A 19,893-nucleotide genomic window follows, 5' to 3' on the forward strand; every position below is an offset into this window, starting at 1 on the left:
CCAGCAGCTCCTGTGTCCCCACCAGCTAAAATCACTGATTTTCTCTTTGGAGTTTGGTGTGGGAGAGTGAATGCTTTTACAAACTTCAGTTCTTTCTTTCTTTCTTTCTTTCTTTCTTTCTTTCTTTCTTTCTTTTCTCCCTATGATAAGTGTCTAATAATCTGCATTATTTCAAAATAAAGGCCTCTTTGTCTGCCTGTGTATAATGCAATCTGGGAATTCCTTCAGGAATAATTCAGTGATTTCTCCCCAGGGAGCAGGGTTATTAACACCGCCCCTCCTCCTCCTCCACATTAGCCCCGCCCCCTGACCGTCACCCCTGTATATAAAAGTTGAGTGTGTGTCGCGGGTGCAGAGTGTCAGACACGGCAGCATGGAGACGCTCCTCTCTGGCTCTGGTGCACCTCCCTCTCCTCCTCCTTCTCCTCCTCATCTTCATCTTCATCGCCTCCCACTGCGGCTCAGTGGGAGTGAGGATCAGCGTTGTGTGGACTGAAGATGATGGTGATGAAGGACCTGATGATGATGATGTTCTTCCAGAGTGTATGTGGAGAAGGTTCCAGGAGGATTCGGGTTCTGGTTTTCTCACGCTGCTGCTGCCGCTGATGATGATGAGGAAGATGATGATGATGTGGATTATAACTTTGAACTGATGATAATTCTTGAGATCATGGCACGTGCTGTGTGTGTGTGAAACTTGTCCAAAGTGCGGGACATTTGATGTTGAGACATTTGCAGCAGAGTCTTCCTCTCAAACATGTGATCAAACATCTTCATCACTGAGTGGAAACAAAGCGCAGCAGCGTCACGTGCGGATTTTCTACCTGTTCTTCTTCCACTTTATGACTTTGACTCAAACAGCAGAGGGAAAACGCTTTTCTTTCTTCTCCTCCTCGGACAGAAAATGAGGAGCTGTCTGTTCCGGCTCTCACTCCTCCTCCTCCTCTTCCTCCTCACCTGCGTCCTCTCCATCCGCGGCACCGCTGCGCCCGCCACCGAGGCTGAGGCGCACGCGGCGCCGCGGGAAACCTGCGCGTCCTGCGGCGGCGCGTCGCAGCCCGCGGACGCCGAGTCCGCGCGGATGAACGTGGACTTCGTGGAGGCTGTGAAGAGGCACATCCTGAGCCGGCTGCAGATGCGGGACAGACCCAACATCACGCACCCGGTGCCGAAGGCGGCCATGGTGACGGCGCTGCGGAAGCTGCACGCGGGGAAACTGCGGGAGGACGGACGCGTGGAGATCCCCAACCTGGACGGACACGCGATGAGCAACGAGGTTCTGGAGGAGAGCTCCGAGATCATCAGCTTCGCTGAGAAAGGTGAGGGTGAGGATGATGAAGATGATGTCTGTGATCACCTGATTTAACTTTGACTAACTTCAAACTTAATCCATCATAGATTCTGCTTTTGTCAGATTAAAGTTAGAGATGAAGCAGAGCACAAGACACAATCTGACCCAGGACCCGCACTTTGAAAGGGTTAGTTGAGGGTTTTTATGTTCCATGTATGTGTGTCAGAGTTCAGTGTCTGTGGAGACACAAACATGTGACATGTTTTCATGTAGACTGCAGAGTTTCAGCAGAGAAAACATCTTCATTCTTTCTGTTTGCAGGATTTTAAATATTTTCAAATGCCAGCGCTTTAAAGAGTCAACGTTCAATACGTTTATTATCAATTATACACTAAATTAAAGTGAAAAAACCCTGAGTGTAAATAATTGATGAAGAGAAAACAGAGTAACAAAAGCTTCACTGATGTTTTGGAAGAAATTGTCTGTAAATTGCGTTGATTATCTAAAACAGAGCATTAAGAGGTTCTTCTGTCTCTTACATGCAGCACATTGACTTCTGCATGGATAAAACAACAGAAATATCCCTTTAAATGCAGCATCTAGCTCAGAATATCTGCTTTTTTCCTTCAACACTTCAGTATTTTATTTTGTTTGTTTTTGAGGAAAATCTTGTTAGTTAAAGTTAAAGTGAGAAATCAGAAAAAAAAGGAACTGTTCCTTTAATCTCTGTTAACACACAGGTCTGTGTGTGTGTGTGTGTGTGTGTGTGAACATGCTGATGTTGAACAGATGTTGGGTCTGAGAACCCGCCAAAATAAAAGCACCGAGCATGTGTGTGTGTGTGTGTTGTGAGGTTCTTTTCTTTGCCTCTTTTGTTTGTTTGTCAACAAAAGTGAAATATATTTATTTTCACATTTCTTTTTTATTATTTAGTTTTCAGAGATTTGATAAAAGTTGCTGTAAGTTGCTGTTTATAATAAAAGAGATAAAAGTGCTCTGTTGTAATTTTACAAATGTAACTGTAAATGAATTGTGTTACAAAAAAACATAATGAGGCTTAGTAACGTTCCAAAGACATGAAAACATGTTACAAACTGTTACAGAACGTGTTGCTATGGATACATATTTTTATTTGAAAAGTGATCAAATAAAACTGGACTGGAAAGACAGCTCCCCCTTGTGGCACTTTTAAATAAATCACTAGGACTGTATGTTGGGGATTCAGCATTTCGTTAGCCTAATAGTCATTTTTTTGTTCATTGTGATATCTGCCTAACTTAACTCTCCTACCACTGCTGCATCACCCTACCTTATTCCCTACGTTTAAATATGACGAGGCAACTATGCTATTAGGCTAACGATTTTCAATTCACTCACATGAAAAGGCGGCGATTTTAGCGATGTAGTCCATGAAGGTCGTGACCTCTGTCTGTGGTGTCTGTAGTGTGTGCAGAGCTGGTGTTGTTGGTGTGGGCCGAGGTTCTGCTCTCCCACTGCGACCCTTTGAGTTAGCGATGTTTCTCTGTGTTGAGGAGCTTCCACCTCGGCGTTGTGTGTTTGCCAGTTGGCCCAGTTTACGGCGCTGAGCGTCTGCCAGTCGAGGACATGGCACCAGGACAACACTCACACACTCACACCAACAGTTTACTCAGAGAAAGACACAGACACACACAGAGAGAAGAGAAGAGGGCTGAAAATGATCAACCACGCCACCTGCTTCACCCTAACACCCACTGTGTGTCTGTGTGTGTCTGTCTGTGTGTGTGTGTTGACGGACATGATGGGGTTGATGGGGTGGAGTGGCTCAGTGGTTAAGACCCTACCTTGTGTACCAAAGACATCATGGTCGCAAGTTCGATTCCACCCCTGGCTAATTGTACTTGATTCCATTGTAAGTCGCTTTGGATAAAAGCGTCTGCTAAATGACATGTAATGTAATGTAATGACATGAATCATAATATTTCACGTGAGCGACTTGAAAATGCAGTGGAACTCACACCAACACACAGTCCTAGTGATTTATAGCAATCTTATATAAGATTCCTGTCTTTCACTTTAGAAAATATGTATCCTGAGTGACACACATCTGGAAGTTTAGTTACATTTACATGTGGTCACGTTAGTAAGGTTTTTGTAAAATTACATTAAATACAAATGTAAAGTTTTTGTAAAATGGACACTTTTTGTAAATGACATTCTGTAAAATTTTTAATGATGCAACTAAATTTTTTTGTAAATTTACAACATTCTATAACATATTTTGCAACGTTAAGTTTTTGGAAAATTTAAATTTTTTGCAAAATAGTTTCTGTAAAATCACATTCTGTAGCATATTTTTGTGATGTAAACAAGTAAATTTTTTGAAATGTTTTGGATACTTTTTTGTGATTTTAGTTATGAGACGAGGGAACTCAACCTTTGACCTTCACCAGCTCTATAAACTACATGAAAGCAAATGTTTTAAATGTTAAATGAACGTGGTGATGGTTTTAAGATGAAGATGCCAGTGAAACTGTGACGGTTTGCAAAAACAGCGAGGACTGTGTGTGTGTGTGTGTGTGTGTGTGTCCCCTCAGTATAAGGTCACAGCTTTTGTGTCGGCCGTCGTGCACTCTGAATGCAGATTGACGACCTGAACTCTGCAGCCTGTGGCACCACGTTATAATTCACTGTGTGTGTGTGTGTGTGATGTAATGACACACTCTGTACTGTACACTGAGGCTCCAGAGTAGTTTTGTTTGTTTACGGTTAAGGCACAGAAAAACATTAGTGTGATGTTTTTATGTGATATAAACATGGTATTTTCTGCACTTTAAATTTAAAAAGAATATTTCGTCGTAAGTAAACTTAGGGTATTAGAGAATTAAACATGTGTTCATGTTTTCTTTTCCTAAATGTGAGGGCATGTGTTCAGACAACATTCTATATTTAGTGACAATATTGTTCAATAAATAATAATATATATATTTTTTAATTTAATTTAATTTAATTTAATTTAATTTAATTTAATTTAATTTAATTTAATTTAATTATTATTGACGGAGAGTTATAAATAGTGGAAGTATCTGTAAATGTAAATATGTAAATCAGACAAACCTGTGTAGCAGGCTTTTATTTTGTAGCCACAGATTTCCAGTGAAGAGTTGAGGTTATTTTTTAAGTTCTCGAGTATTAGAAATTAATTTGGGGAAGCGACTTGTGTGTCGTCATTGTGTGGTTTGGAAGTGGTTTTTCATCATCATCATCATCATCGCTATATCAGAAAATTAAGTCACGTAAGCTTCACACTCAGAGGGAATTGAACCTCCGGCTGCCGTGTCTTTGATCTCACACCGAGTGAGTGAGTTGAGGTTTTTGGCGTTTGATGGAGGAGGTGGTGACGGACGTGAACCACCCAGCAGAACACGGTTTGCTCTCGAGTGTATGACAGTGTGCGAGTCCTCAGCTACAGGTCGTGCGGTCGTGCTGAGTAATGACGGCAGATTAGTTCTCTGTGACGGACGAGCTTGTGCGTGTGGAGGCTCGTTCTGCGTTCGACTTCTACTTAGCTGTTAAATCTTCGACTCTGTGTCCTTTTTTTGGGGGGGGAAACTATCAATCTCTGTTCCTCCCACTCGACTTGGCTCAGAGTTCATGAAGTTCAGTCCTGATGATTAGCTCCGTGATGATCTTCTTCTCCTGGCAGCTGTCAATCAGCTTGTCCATGTGCACTGTCATTGATTGATTGATTATCGACCAGCTGTTATGCTAGTACAAAGCTTGACGGCGTCCTTGCACTTCTGATTTTGAAGGATCCCTCCTGGACTTTGAGAAGTTTTGACTGAAGTCAGTCAAAAATATGAGGATTATCTGCTGTTTGTTGTTCACTTCCTGTGTCGGCTGAAAGACCACACCCATCTCTGCTGCGTCGCACTTGCTGTAAATGCACCTTTAGTTTTTATTAAGTTGGGAAAAATGAGGTGAGATCATAAACCTCGGTTGACCTGAGCTGCTGTTGACAAAATAAAAGCCTCACAGAGTTCACAGAAGCAGCTCATGTTTGTTCTCACGTCTTCACTCCCCCACACTCCTTGTGACGGCAATTCCTTAAGATCTCATTTTCAAGCAGCATTCAATGCTTAGCCTTTGAATGTTTATGCTCTGTTAAACCTCCTCCTGCTTCTCTTCCTCCTCCTTTTCCTCCACCTCCTCCTCAGTCCTTCAGGATAAGTTCCTCCCTGATCTGAGGCTGGAGCTGCTTTTGTTTCTGTAACATCTCTAAAGCCTTTACTGTAGTGTTGTGATGTTGTTCATGAATGTCTTTGTTGTGTTGTCTCCTCAGATGACATGGTGACCTCAAAGTCCAGCCTGTTCTTCCTCATCTCCAGTGAGGGGAACCAGAACCTCCACGCGTCGCAGGCCACGCTCTGGCTCTACTTTAAGCTCCTGCCGTCTGCGATGGAGGTGCGTCCGCGGCGGAAGGTGACGGTGAAGGTCTACTACCAGGAGCCCGGCCTGGGCAGCAAGTGGAACCTGGTGGAGAAGCGGGTGGAGCTGAAGCGCAGCAGCTGGCACACCTTCATGCTGACGGACGCTGTGCGGTTGGTGTTCGAGAAGGGCGACCGGCGGCAGAACCTGGACGTGCGCTGTGAAGGCTGCGAGGCGGAGAACGTGGTGCCGATCCTGCTCAACCACAACGACGAGTCGCACAGGCCCTTCCTAGTGGTGCAGGCGAGGCAGGCCGACAACAAGCACCGCATCCGCAAGAGGGGGCTGGAGTGCGACGGCAGCAGCAACCTGTGCTGCCGTCAGCAGTTCTACATAGACTTCCGACTCATCGGCTGGAACGACTGGATCATCGCGCCGTCGGGCTACTTTGGGAACTACTGCGAGGGGAACTGTCCGGCCTACATGGCGGGCGTTCCCGGCTCCGCCTCGTCCTTCCACACGGCGGTGGTGAACCAGTACCGCATGCGCGGCATGAGTCCAGGCTCCATGAACTCCTGCTGCATCCCCACCAAGCTCAGCACCATGTCCATGCTCTACTTTGACGACGAGTACAACATCGTGAAGCGGGACGTGCCCAACATGATCGTGGAGGAGTGCGGCTGCGCCTGAGTGTTTATTCTTCAAGTGGAACTGAGAAACTTCACGATATTACGTCAAAAAGATGAATATAGACAGAATATTTATGGACGACAGAGAGACAAACGTGTGTCACACGCACATATCTACACGCACTCATGTACGCCTGCACAGAAACTTGTATATATATTTATGTTCCTTGATATATGTTTGTCATATTCTCTGCTGGAAGACTGTTTCTGATTCTGTCACCAAACTTCCAAAATCGCTAAATATGGAATCAATCAACGTCTAACGTTCGGTGAGGATAGTGTCGACGTATGTGAGCGTTTGTTAGAGTAGATAAACCTGTAAAAAGAAGAAGCCTTACACCAAGTCCATGATTTAACGACGCCTCTTTCAGGACGATCACTGATGATGTCTCCAACGTACGGCACTTGTGGACACGAGTCGCGCTCACGCTTAGGCTAACTCTGTTCCACGATGTTTGGACGAATTCCTGAAGAAGAGTTTTTTTAAGAAGGTTCCTGTTGCAGGTGTTACATCTTCTGATTCTGGAATATCCTCTGTCCATCGTCTTGGTTTTTCCACCATAGCTACAACATTTTAAGCATGGTTATTGCCCAAAAGGTCAACAGTTCGCGTTTATTAGTGCGTCAGTGAACGACAATCAAGGCCGCGCCTCAGAGGCCTCAAGACCTTTCCACAAAAAAGTCATGCGCGCTGAGTTGCGATGAAGTTGATGAAGTCGCCGTTCTGTGATCGCCTAATCCGACACAGTGACCGTCATATCATACGATAAAAGATCCTGAAGTCTCAGTGAACTCAGCCTTAAGCTACAATCACGTTAGCAGCCACAAATCACATCAACGCAAAACACTTAAGTTTGGTCATGTGATCATAGTCTTATAGAATCCAACTCTTTATGAGGTTTCTGGTTTAAGATCATTTTAAATGTCAGTTCCCTTGAAATGTTTGTGGGGAACCATGCACCAAACTTCTCCACAGATAATAACCTTCAGATTTACAGCCAACAACTCAAACCAGGTCCAGATCAGTCCAGTTCAGACCAGTCCAACAGTTCAGGAACCGACCAAACTTCCAGTGACTGTATCTAAATGTGGGTTAGTTCTAGGTTATAGCGTTTGTAAAAATAATTATGTATGGATGTTTGTTTTTTGTTTTTTTAAAAAAAGAAAAGAAGAAAGGATCTCCTTTAAGAAGTTGCTTGAATCAAAAATGATTTCACACGTCTTACATTTTATAGTCAAGGACAGTGAAAAGTTGCCATATTGCCCAGTTTAGTGACGACGACGCACACTTTGATGGATAGCACTTGCAGATTGAAATGCCTTTTGTGAGCCCTAGGAGGCGCACCACTGCCCTACAGTCCCTTAAAAAGAGAAAGAAGAAAGAAAAAGAAGAAATAAGTGCCGCATGAGCTATGCAATGTATAGAATAAGAACCCGAACACCAGACAAGCTGGATTTAAGCTCGAGTGACAAACGATCACCAATACTTGAAAAGTCAGAGTGGTGAGCAGGGGCAGAGTCAGCTCCGAGGCAGGAGGGGGCGCTGAGGAGACATCAATGACTCAACTCAAAGATAATTTATTTAAATCTACAAAAGAATAATGTTTTCTTTCACTGCTTCTTTCTTTTCTAACCGAGATAAATCTCTCATGAGTAGAATTGTGGTGTTCCACAAGGCTCTGTTCGAGGCCCACTTTTTAAACGGAACTGGAACACAAGGAAAATGTGTGTAGTGTTTGGTGTGGACGCACTGTAGTCCTCACTTCTTCTGGATTTTTCCATGACTCTATATCAGTAAATTAAACACGTGACACGTTTATGTAATCATGTGACAGACTCGATGGGAGTCTAAATAAATGTGTCCCGACGGAGTTTCTGTCTCCGCACGTTTGGCACCGAAACACACTTTGAGACACAGTTTGAAGCTTCAGTCACTTTGAGGTTTTCAGGTTGAACAGCAGCAGCAGCAGCAGCACACACACACACACACACACACACCTGAGATGTCCCCGCCTCCTGTCCGACCCCGACTCTGCTCGCCACTCCAATCTCTCACTTATTCTTTAAAGCAAACGCTTGTTAGAATATTTGCACTGAGGACTCGTAATAATAAAAATAATACTAATAATAATAATAAGAAAATAAATAGAAACTGCCATTGCGTGAATAAATAAAGACATTATTTTTATAGGAGTAAAAATTGAGCTCTGTTCAAATGTATTATACCTAAATCATGGAACCAAAGAGGCCAGAGGTGGAGCTGTTGTTGTTGTTGTTGTTGTTGTTGTTGTGAGGCCTAAACACTGTTATCAGGGTATAATATCAGTCCATTATCTGCTTAATCTCTTTTCTATTTTCTACCTAGACATGGATATTTCCTATTTTTTCATCAGATTCCTTTCTTCTGTTTCTGTTGTTTTGCTAGCGCTTGTTCCAGAATCATCTGCAGGTGAAGGTGAAGCGGGCGCCATCTTTGTCTCTGTACAGTCCATAATGTAACATATGAATATGCTTTTCAAATATTTTTTGTCTTTTGTTATTGTTGAGAAATAAATTTTCTTATTACCAAACGTATGTGGGTGTGTGGGCGTATGTAAATGCTTCCGCAGAAGTGTTTACACATTTCTCCACGCCGTGATTCCCAGCGGGGAAAACTCCCGGCCCCTGATTACGAGCAGCAGCCGCGGGGGTTTCGTTTTCCAGCTGATTGCAAAGCACCTGGTGTCACATTTAATATACGGAGTGTTTTGTTTTTATCGTCATGAAATAAACTTTTAAAAGAAAATAATCACAGCTGCTGATTTACAGTCTAAAGAAACAACAACGTCGTCGATTTAAATGAATTCTCCTTTCAAGAACTGTATTTAGTCAAACTGAATTTAAAGATGTCTACGACATATGGCGCCAAAATTAAATTATATAACACAGAACAAAGACAACAATTCATGTTGTTAAATAAAAAAAAGGAAAATAAGATCACAAAAAATATCTGCAAATAGAAATGTATTAATGTTATTAATAAAGTTTGAATCTGATGAAATAAATACAAAAGATCAACAATCTCTCATAATATATATGAAATATTTATATTTAATATTAATATTAAAGTAGGACATTCTATTTAATTAATTTAATTTAAATAAAATACACACGTAAAATATTCACTAAGGTTTCCTTGCAATCAAATGACAGAAAATAATAATCATTTAAAAATTCATTTTTTACTTTTTTTTCAGTAGTAAGTGAAGTAAATCTAACGGTTCTTTTCTGTCTTTTTTAAAAAAGATTTTTTAAATCAATTTCAGACTTTTAAAAATGTAAAAATCAATCCTGGATTTCATTTGTGAACTTGACTTTTCAATGAATGTCCACACAAATAGAAATATTTAGGAAAATCTTTGAGTTTGGACGACTTTTCTCATGTTGTGACACACGCAAGTGATGTTTTTAATCCCTAAAAAAAGAGAGATTTTCACAAATTTTCACAGCAGTAGCAGCAGAAGCAGCAGCAGAAGCAGTTTCCTCAGGGCAGGGAGGAAGAACAGGTCGTTCTCACTCAGAACTCCATGTGCCTAATTATACCCGAGCTAATCTCAGTAGGACTTCAGGGGTCAAGTGTTTGACCTGTGGGGTCGCGACCTTTGCCCCCCGGGGAGGAGAGTTTGTGTTTGTAAACAGGTCAACACTGTAACCCTCATCATCATCATCATCATCACCATCGTTTAAAAGCTAAATAACACGGCAAGGCGACATGGAGAGAGATGATCGGCAAGTTTGAGAAAACTGAGGCCTCTTAATCTGACAGGTGATGAACACACGGTGACACTGTCTCCTGCTGCTCCTGCTGCTGCTGCTGCTGCTGCTGCTGCTGCTGCTGCTGCTCCTGCTGCTGCTGCTGCTGCTGCTCAGGAACGCACAGAGCAAAAGAAGGAGACATAAGTACCTGTTTTTTTTCCTGAAGCTGGAATGAAACTGGATCACAGAGAGTCACAGAGAGAGAGAGAGAGTTACACTAAGCAGCTGCAGTAATCAATCAATACGACTGGAAGTTACAGTTAAATTTGCTTATAAATCACAAAGGGTGAATTTAAAGGAGGAATAATTCAATAAATATGTCTATGATATCTTAATAAATATGTCTACATCTTTATCTCACTGTTAGACTGAAGACCGTAAACCACTCACTCTCCCTCACCAAACCCCACAGAGAAAACCAGTGATTTTAGCTCGCTGCTGCTCTACTGCTGCCTCGTGTGGTCACTTTGTGTCACTGAGGTCAATCTGAACAAATGATTTCAAAGGCCGAATTTTATTAAATAAGACATTAGAAGTTAGTGATGGAGGCCGCAGTGATGTTAAAATCACTTTGGTGTGGGAGAGTGAGTGGTTTACACACTTCAGTCTACCAGTGAGATAAAGACGTGAAAAACATAATTATGAAGATATGTGATGTGAATATTAATGAGTTATAATCAGAAGCAGTTCCGTGGTCGTGCGGCGTGTGCAGGAGTGTAGATTACAGAGCTGCGACTCTGTGGTGATGTCAGGTGACACACAGAGCTGTTTCATCATGTCGCTCGGCATCAGCAGGTCCACCGCAAAACACAGGAATGTTAATGACACACGCGCACCCAGCTCCAGAGAAACACCCGACGCTGAGGTTTGAAAACCCGGCAGCCTGGAACGCTTCGTGTTCTGACAGTGAAGGACTCGCGGGGACCAGGACTGGTTATGTTATGAGTTATGAGACAGAGCTGCACATGTAATTTGTTTCAGGACTGGGAGAGGTTAGGAGCCATCAATCACACGTTCACCATGACTGACAGCGTGGAGAGGCTGTCGCCCGCGGCCAGGGTTTGGAGACAGGAGCTCAGATCACGTAACTGTGGTGGTGATCAGAATTAAAAACACGCACACACAGCAGACAATTACACAATAAAAACAAGTCAGTGTGTCAACAATAATGACACTGTGTTTAAAGTCAGTTCACCTCCTGACACAGACGACACAGTCACCTCAGCTGCCCCCTGCTGGCTGCCTGATGAACAGGTTATGAAATATAAAGTCAAAGATGGTCTTTACATGCAGTCATTGATTGTCTTTATATCCTGATGATTAAAGGCCACATAGACCGGAAGCTCCAATTAACGCTGCGTTTGTGTGTGTGTATCTGCGTCATGACCTCGAACAAACAGTTCAGCCACTGCTGAGAAAATAGACTTTTATTGTTTTCCTGGGCTCTGCGAAGCGGATCGGCACTTCCTCATTTTGATGTCATCATCAGAAATCCTCACCACTCCTCTCACCACCATAGCGCCTCCTGGTGCGGCCTCATCCGGTTGCGTACATTCAACCGAGCTGGCCTATCTATTACGTCACTTCCAGGTACCTGGCCAATCACAGGACAGTGGGAAAGCTCTGGTTGGCTGGCCAATCACAACACAGTCCACATTTTGGGGGTGTGGTTTTGGTCTGAAACAGCGCGGCTGACGAGAGTGTCAGTGAGGCAGCGATTAGGAGGTTTTTAATCATGAAAACAAGTTCATATATGTAAGTAGACCTCCATAACTAACATATATGTGCGATACAAACATTCTATGTCAACTTTAATGAGTTTATACGCCTGTCAGTCGATGATCGATCGTTCTAGAATCGATAAATCATCAGCCTCTCAGGACGTTCCGACACCTGCACCGTGTCAGTGAACTCAGCGTCCTCTCAGCTGTCTGTAGGTCAGCGAGGGACATACGTCTGTACTTATGGAAAACCTGACCACTGTCACATGACCGTCCAACTCAGGAGACACGCGAGGCCACTCCGCCCACCACAGTTCCCATGGAACGTTGGGAATATCAACAGGAGCTTTGATGTGAGGGAAAATCAAGGGGAAAGTTGATGCACTCCCAGAGGAAATGTGGTATTTCAAGGCCATGCACAGGTACACAAAATCAACGACTACAATTCAAGATGTGGAAGAAGAAACGGTGAATTTCTCACACGAGGAAGAAGAAGTAGAAGAAGAAGTGCTTCAAACAGACAGCTTTTCATGTTAAAAGACTCTTATTTTCATGCGTCATTAAGTTCCATCACTCACTCTGACTTCACCTCAGGTAAGAAATGTCTCGTGTTTCCAAGAAGCAGAAGCAGCAGCAGCAGAAGCAGCAGCAGCAGCAGCAGCAGCAGCAGCAGCAGCAGCAGTAGCAGCAACACCTGCACCTGCAAACTCACACGTTCTCTCAAAAACTCGATTTTAACCACCAACAAAAGATTCAGCTGATAAAATCTCTGTCATGTTACATGTTCACGGTCTTTATCTCACTGTTAGACAGACTTTTCCAACAGGAAACTGAAGTTTGTAAACCACTCACTCTCCCACACCAAAGCCCAGAGAGAAAACCAGTGATTTTAGCTCGCTGCTGCTCTACTGCTGCCTCGTGTGGTCACTTTGTGTCACTGAGGTCAATCCCAACAAAGGACTTTAAATCCCGAATTTGACAAAATAAGACATTTGAAGTTAGTGATGGAGGCAGCAGTGGATCAACAACTCCTGTGTGCTGTGATGTTAAAATCACTCTCATCACTTTCTCTATGGGCTTTGGTGTGGGAGAGTGAGTGTTCTTGAGATAATGCGATCACAAGAACCAGACGAGCGGCCACCAGTCAGTCCACATAATGGCTACTGGCTCCTCCCCCTTTATTCAGAGTTCTACCATTATTTAATCTATCTTCTAAACCAAGTTTCATGAGCTCCTCCTGCAGCTCCAACAGAATCCTATTATATTTGATATAAACATCCACTTGGACTCAGAGATGACCAAAATCAAGGTTTGAAATCACAATTTTTTGCCTCATAAAAGTGATATCTCAGAAATGTGATCCCCACCAGTGATTTTAGCTCACATAGACCCAGGAGCTGCTGTGTAAATAAGACATTTGGACTTAGTGATGGAGGCAGCAGTGGATCAACAGCTCCTGTGTGTGTGTGATGTTAAAATCACTGATTTTCTCTATGTGCTTTGGTGTGGGAGAGTGAGTGGTTTACAAACTTCAGTTTCCTGTTGGAAAAGTCTGTCTAACGGTGAGATAAAGATGCGAACATGTAACATGACAGAGATTTTATCAGCCAAACATTTAGTGAAGTGGTTAAAGTCTATTTTTTGAGTGTGAGTGCAGGTGTCAGTACTTCACACACAAAAAACCCCTGAACTTTCCTTTTATTCCTGAACGTTTACAGTGAAACTGCGTTGTTACCAAATTAAGTCAAGAATTTGCTCGAAATGTGGACGATGCAGCATTTTTCCACAGAAACATAAACACGTGTAAGTGCGATGTGGACGCCAACTCTGAGTGGGCATTAAACAGAGAAAACATGGCAGGGATAGCAGCTGCGCGGGGGGCGTGGCCTGTGGCCTCCTCTGCTCCTTCTCCTTCTCAGGAGTTTATGGTGGAGAATGACTGGAATGTTCCACTGCACTTATCAAAATATGCACGGTGCATCTCCAGGTTTTAGTTTTTTCTCTCGTCTCTTTCACCCGAGGCATCGGCCGCTCCATCCTGAGCCTCATCAGCAGCTCACACACACACACACACACACACGAGCGTGTGATTGACAGCTCTAACTCATAACAAACCGCGGTCAGTTACAGTTTGTCTGCCGGTCACAGAGTTTTTTTAAATGATTTTCGACCGAGTGATCCGTCTATGACAAAATGGAAAAGTAATAGATAATAATAATAGATGAATAATAGAATAATCCAATCTCATTTTTGCAGGTCCAATATTATGAAATAACATTTCTTCAGATACGTTTAAGTATGGAAGTTAATTTCTGAAAAATAGACTATTCATCAAAAATTCCATTTTTCATGTCAATATTATGAGATAATAAATAATGACAACATTTACTCTGTCTTTAAACTCTTTAAAGACAGAGTTTATTGTGTCATCTCCAGGAGTTTAATTGGAAACAAAAGTCAAGTAAAAGTTGGAATAAACGTAGTTTTTCTTCCTGTAACTTTGTCGTCTTGTAGAAAATCATCGATGACAGAAAAAATAAATCTTAATTTGTCTAAAGAACCCTCTGTGTTTCAGTCTTTTTAATATTATGATCACATTCTGAGTTCATCTGTTATTTAGCGTCTCAAACTATGAAGAAATACATCATATTTATCTGTTTAATCAGAGTTTTGACATTTTCAATTTCAATTCAACTTTCCTCACAAAGGAAGCAGAATTTCTGACTATTATGATTTATATCATATTGCTGTAACTCAATATTTGAAGTCATGATTTGTGTTTGTGAAGATTTAAATGTCAGAGGTAAAACACAAATGTAACTCCATATTAGTCACAAGGAGACACAGTGTTCCCCACAAACTCATTCAACTCATTTAGAGAGAGAATAGAAAAACAACTCTGGACACAGTTAATGAGTCCAGGCTGCTTTTTATAAAACCCATCAACTTTAAGAAAAACCACGTGAACAAAGAAGAAGAAGAAGAAGAAGAAGAAGAAGAAGAAGACGAGTATTGTGACGGAACATGGTCGGAGTTCCAGGTGTGGATTCTCTGGTCCACAGGAGGAGGAGGAGTCTTGTGGTCTCCTCCTCCTGGTGCTCATGTTGTTGTTGTTGTCGTTATTCAGATTCCTCTTGACTCACACTGCAGGCATTTGTCCACTGTCGTCCCGCCCCAGAACACTTATGGATATCACAGTGTGATATTTTAGGGACAATGATGATGATGATGATGATGATGAGTCACAGCCTCAAAGTCTCACAACAACAACTCTAAACAGTTGAACAGTTTGATTTTACTGCGACGAGTCTTCAGCCTCCAAAACTTAATTTTAGCCACTTAACAAAAGACGTATCAAATAAAATCTACGTCAGCTTTATCTCACTGTGGGACACAATCATAAGTTTATAAACCACCAGGAAGTTCAAATTCAACATTCACTTTAACTTCAGTGACACAGAGTGTCCACACGAGGCAGCAGTGGACCAGCAGCTCCTGTGTCCCTGCAAGCTAAAATCAGTGGTTTTCTCTGTGGGCTTTGGTGTGGGAGAGTGAGTGGTTTACTGTGGGAAAAGTGTGTCTGACAGTGAGATAAAGACGTGAACATGTTCTTAAGACATCGTGGACTTCTGTCGATGTAGATTTTATGTTAATTGGCTGAAACGTTCATTTCCTTGAGCCTCTGCTGACAGCCAAGGCTGCTTCCAGGTATTATCTCTTTAAATATGAATTTATGGTCAGCGGTGATGTAGCTCATTTTTTGGAGGGTGGGGGGTGTGGCTCATTGTGTTCCTTAAACACTCCAGATGGTTGGTTAAGCCTGAGCTGCTGCTGCTGCTGCTGCTGCTGCTGGATCACCGCGACAAACTGACCCACAACGCTGAAGAGAAGAGCGTCCTCCACTCATGAATATTCATGAGCAACAAGAAGAAGAAGAAGAAGATTGGTGTGGAGAGCGAGAGAGAGAGAGAGAGAGAGAATGATGTGTCGGCCTGATGATTATTCATGAGGTTAATCTGGTGAGCATTTGTCACCGGACCATCATTATCATCATCATGGTCCACCTCCGTTAATGAGAGCCTCATTCATACGTGTACAGTTTTGTTGCCTGATTAAGCCTGATGCTGATCCGTGTTTCTGGGTCACACACGGAGACACATACCAAACGCATTAGAGCATCCAGAATGAGCCCCGATGACACGCTGAACACACACACACACACACACACACACACACACACACTCCACTTGACCACCAACTCTGACGCTGAAGACAACTTCCCTCTCTCTCTCTCTGTGTGTCTCTGTCTCCAGATTCATACCTGTTACCTCACACCTTTCCTCCTCCTCCTCCTCCTCCTCCTCCTCCTCCTCCTCTGCTACCACGTCTTTTTTATTCTGATGTTTCCATTGTTGCAGCCACAGCCCGAGGAAAGTAGGACAAGGCAAGTTGCAGAACAGAACAATGAGGGACAGTTTGCTTTTCTTGGTAACTCCCAATTAAGCATTGTGTTCTCACTTGAAATGTTTCTTGTGAATAATCGACAGTCATTTAAAGAGGAAGAAAAAAACAGGGACATCCATTATCTAAATCAGGCCACGTGTCTCTCCAGGCTCACATCAATGTTATTTAAGAGCTCGGTCTCGTTTGAGCGCGCTTCCCCCGGCTCGTTTGCTTTTCCCTGCTCAGAGGTCGTGTCTGGGCAGGTCGGCTCCTGTCGCTGATCGTCTCTGAGTAAAGGGTCAAAGTGAGGAAACAGGAGTGGAGTTTGGCTGATTTAAGGTGTTTCTGCTGCTGCTGCTGCTGCTGCTGCTGCTGCGGCGGCGTGGTCTCTCTCGGGTCTGTACTTGTGGGGCACGCATATTCTCTCTCATTAGTTGTGCGGATCTGGGGCCCTCGGGGGAACTCCTGCACACATGTGTTGGAAGTGTGGTTCCCACTGTGATTGAGTCTCTGATTGCCCTGACATTCAGGGGCTGCAGTTCTCGTGTCATGCTCGGCCTGATGGATCGCTGGAGGAGGAAAAACTGAGGCTGGGGCTGAGGCTGGGGCTGAGGCTGGGGTACAGAGAGTGGGAGCACACTGAGCTTCTTGTTGCCGTTCCTCAGGTTTTGCCGTCCTCGTCCACGCTGAAAACTAAACCAGATCCCGATCTCTAATCGCTAACCAGCTTGTTACCTCGGGTGGACGCAGTCAGGACACAGTAACATGTGGTGTGTGTGTGTGTGTGTGTGTGTTGAAGAGTAGGATCTGCTGGTGGTCTCACACGGAAACATGAAACCACGCAGGCGTCATCCACACAACACTTTCAGCTCCACATCCACACTAACACCTGAAAACATACAGGGCATTAACAGGAAGTCCAGACTGAAACACAGAGCACTTTACGAGGCTCACAGATGCCAGGGTCATGTGACCGTCAGTGGAAATTATACACATTTAAACAAACATGGGGGATGTGGCTGTGACATCTTTAAGAGTCACAACAAAAAGGAAACTACACCTTAATCTCACACAGATTATAGGCTGGAAACCATGCTAGCTGATCGGAGCAGCTGCAAGTGGAAGAAATTCATTTTTAAAACACATTCAGCGACAGAATAGAGTCACATGTCAAACTCTCTGCTGCATGTACATAGTTTGATTGTACGTGGGATTAACAATAAAATGTTCCATAATCTGACCCATTACATGGTCAAATTTGTTGGAAATGGTTTGTTAAAAATTGGTTGTATAGTTTTATGCTTCTGTGCAGTTTGGTCAAAAGCAGTGACCTCACTGACCCTCAGTGCTGTCTCTGGTCATAAAGCAGCAGGTTCTGGTCCATGTCAGAGTTTGTTTCTCGTCACTCCTCCTCCTTCATGTCAAACTGCTCTCCTGTCTCAATCCGCCGCTTCCTGTGTTTGCTGCATTATTAATCGTGGTTCTGCGATAAAGTCGTTAACAGCGGAGGAAGCAGCAGGAGCAGCAGGAGCAGCAGGAGCAGCAGCAGCAGCAGCAGCAGCATTTTTTCTGTCGCACAGACCCGGCTTTGTTTTCCTCTCACACCTGGTTTGGATTGGGCTGTTTGTTTTCTTCTCTTTTTTCCTCTCTATAAGGTGAAGGCATCTCAGTTCATCTCACCTGCTTCATCATGGGTCAGCAGTGAGCCGCCGTGCTGCTGCTGCTGCTGCTGCTGCTGCTGTTTTTTTAAGGTCAGGGCCTCCCAGTGTCTTAATCTCCTGGTATGAGTGACTTCATCACTGAAGAAGGCGCTCGCCAAAACACTGTACCGCTCATATAATTAAGAGACTTAAGCGAATTTGTGCAGGAGTATGAAAACGCCATTATTGTCTTAGTGCGGATTTGGCGTTGAATCATTTTTCTCTATAACCACACACTTAGCAGATTATTGGCTGAATGGCTGTGGAGCCGTGTGGTCGCGGTTGAAGCTCTGAACTGTACGACCAGGAGCTGAGAGATAAATGAGCGACTCGCACAATCCCACGTACGTAATCCCACGACGTAAACACTTTTAATTCTTCTCTACATCCAGAGTTTTTACTGCAACAAACAGCCACCCGCATCCAAATATCATCAATTTTCCTTGTAAAAATCATCACGATGTGTAGAAACAGGATTTGACCACATATTTACAGAATTCTAAACATTTCCACCAAAAGCCATGTGTATAAAGAGCAGCAGTGGAGGTTTATGAATGAACACAGTGAAGTATGAACATGATTGTGGTTTATAATAAAAGGATAAACGTGTGTATTAATGTGTTTTATTTTCTTCCTTTGCTTCACTCAAAGCCACGTATTTATATAAAGAATCATCACCAAAAACCAGTGCCAACATTCATTTAACCTCGCTTGTTTCTGATCACGGACTGACCTGGTAATAGCACGTGCTAACATGTGAGCCACACACACACTGATGGCACCGGTTCAAGATGGAGCTTTCCTTCTGTTCTGAATGTGAACATGCTGCTGAGTGAGTGACATCACGTCTGACGGCGTCTGAGGCCACGTGAACAAACACTGGCAGAGACGACGATGGCGCTCTGACCTGGAGCACCAGTGTTAGTTAGTGATGAAATAAAGCTGCAGTTTGAGCTGCAATCACCGCCGCGGCCTAATGCGCTGTGATAATTTATGTTAATGTATGTCGGGGTGTATATTTACTTAAAAGGCAGCCTGATAAGGATCATGTGGCATGTTCTGGGGAGCGTTTGGGGGGAATACAATTGGGAGATTTGTTGCGGGGCCTCTGGGGCCCCCGGTGGCCCCCCCATGGGGCCTGAACAGAGTGGCTGTGGTCTGAACACAGTGAGGCAGTGTCTCCACCTCCAGCTCTGTCCATCACTCACAGGTCGTCCATTGGAGCACGGCGCCCCCTGGGCGAACACATGAGTCAGCAGCATTTCTCTGCTGACTCAATAAAAACTAAATAAAAACAAAATAAAATCACATATTAGTCTAATTAATTAATCTAGTTAATCTGTCTTGATCTTTCCGCTTGCTTCCTAATTCCTCACAGAAAACAGAAACCATTACAACACACAGGTTTCTGCTAAAACAACGCGTTACAAAGCGGCTGATGCTCGTGTTGTTCTCGCTGAGCTGATGAAGACAAACATGAAGACGCCTGGACATGACGCGGTGTCACTCAGTCATGTGGACTTGTCTACTGCGGACTGACGGATGCAGGTCTCTGCACGAAGGCATGTGGACTAGCCTTCCATGAGGAGGTAAACAAAACAGGAGGACGACTCCACAACAGGGTTTTTAAAATGTGGTTGTATGACAGACAGACGCACCTCATAAAATCTATGTCAGCTTAAGTCTACCATGTCTTAAGAACATGTTCACGTCTTTATCTCACTGTGAGACAGACTTTTCCAACAGGAAACTTAAAGTTTGTAAACCACTCACTCTCCCACACCAAAGCCCATAGAGAAAACCAGTGATTTTAGCTCACCGGGACACAGGAGCTGCTGGTCTACTGC

The 19,893-nt window shown here is 43.5% G+C and overlaps 1 protein-coding gene across 1 annotated transcript; it reads left to right on the plus strand.

The window, feature by feature from the left end:
- The first annotated feature begins 366 nt into the window (after window positions 1-366).
- On the plus strand, window positions 367-8,961 carry LOC122759830 (inhibin beta B chain-like). The gene is made up of 2 exons (XM_044014833.1): window positions 367-1,319; window positions 5,613-8,961. The coding sequence occupies exons 1-2, from the start codon at window positions 905-907 to the stop codon at window positions 6,386-6,388; spliced, it is 1,191 nt and encodes a 396-aa protein (XP_043870768.1). The 5' UTR covers window positions 367-904; the 3' UTR covers window positions 6,389-8,961.
- Window positions 8,962-19,893: the final 10,932 nt, after the last annotated feature.

Source organism: Solea senegalensis, linkage group LG2 (genome assembly GCF_019176455.1).
Source record: "Solea senegalensis isolate Sse05_10M linkage group LG2, IFAPA_SoseM_1, whole genome shotgun sequence".
Taxonomy (NCBI): Eukaryota; Metazoa; Chordata; class Actinopteri; order Pleuronectiformes; family Soleidae; genus Solea; species Solea senegalensis.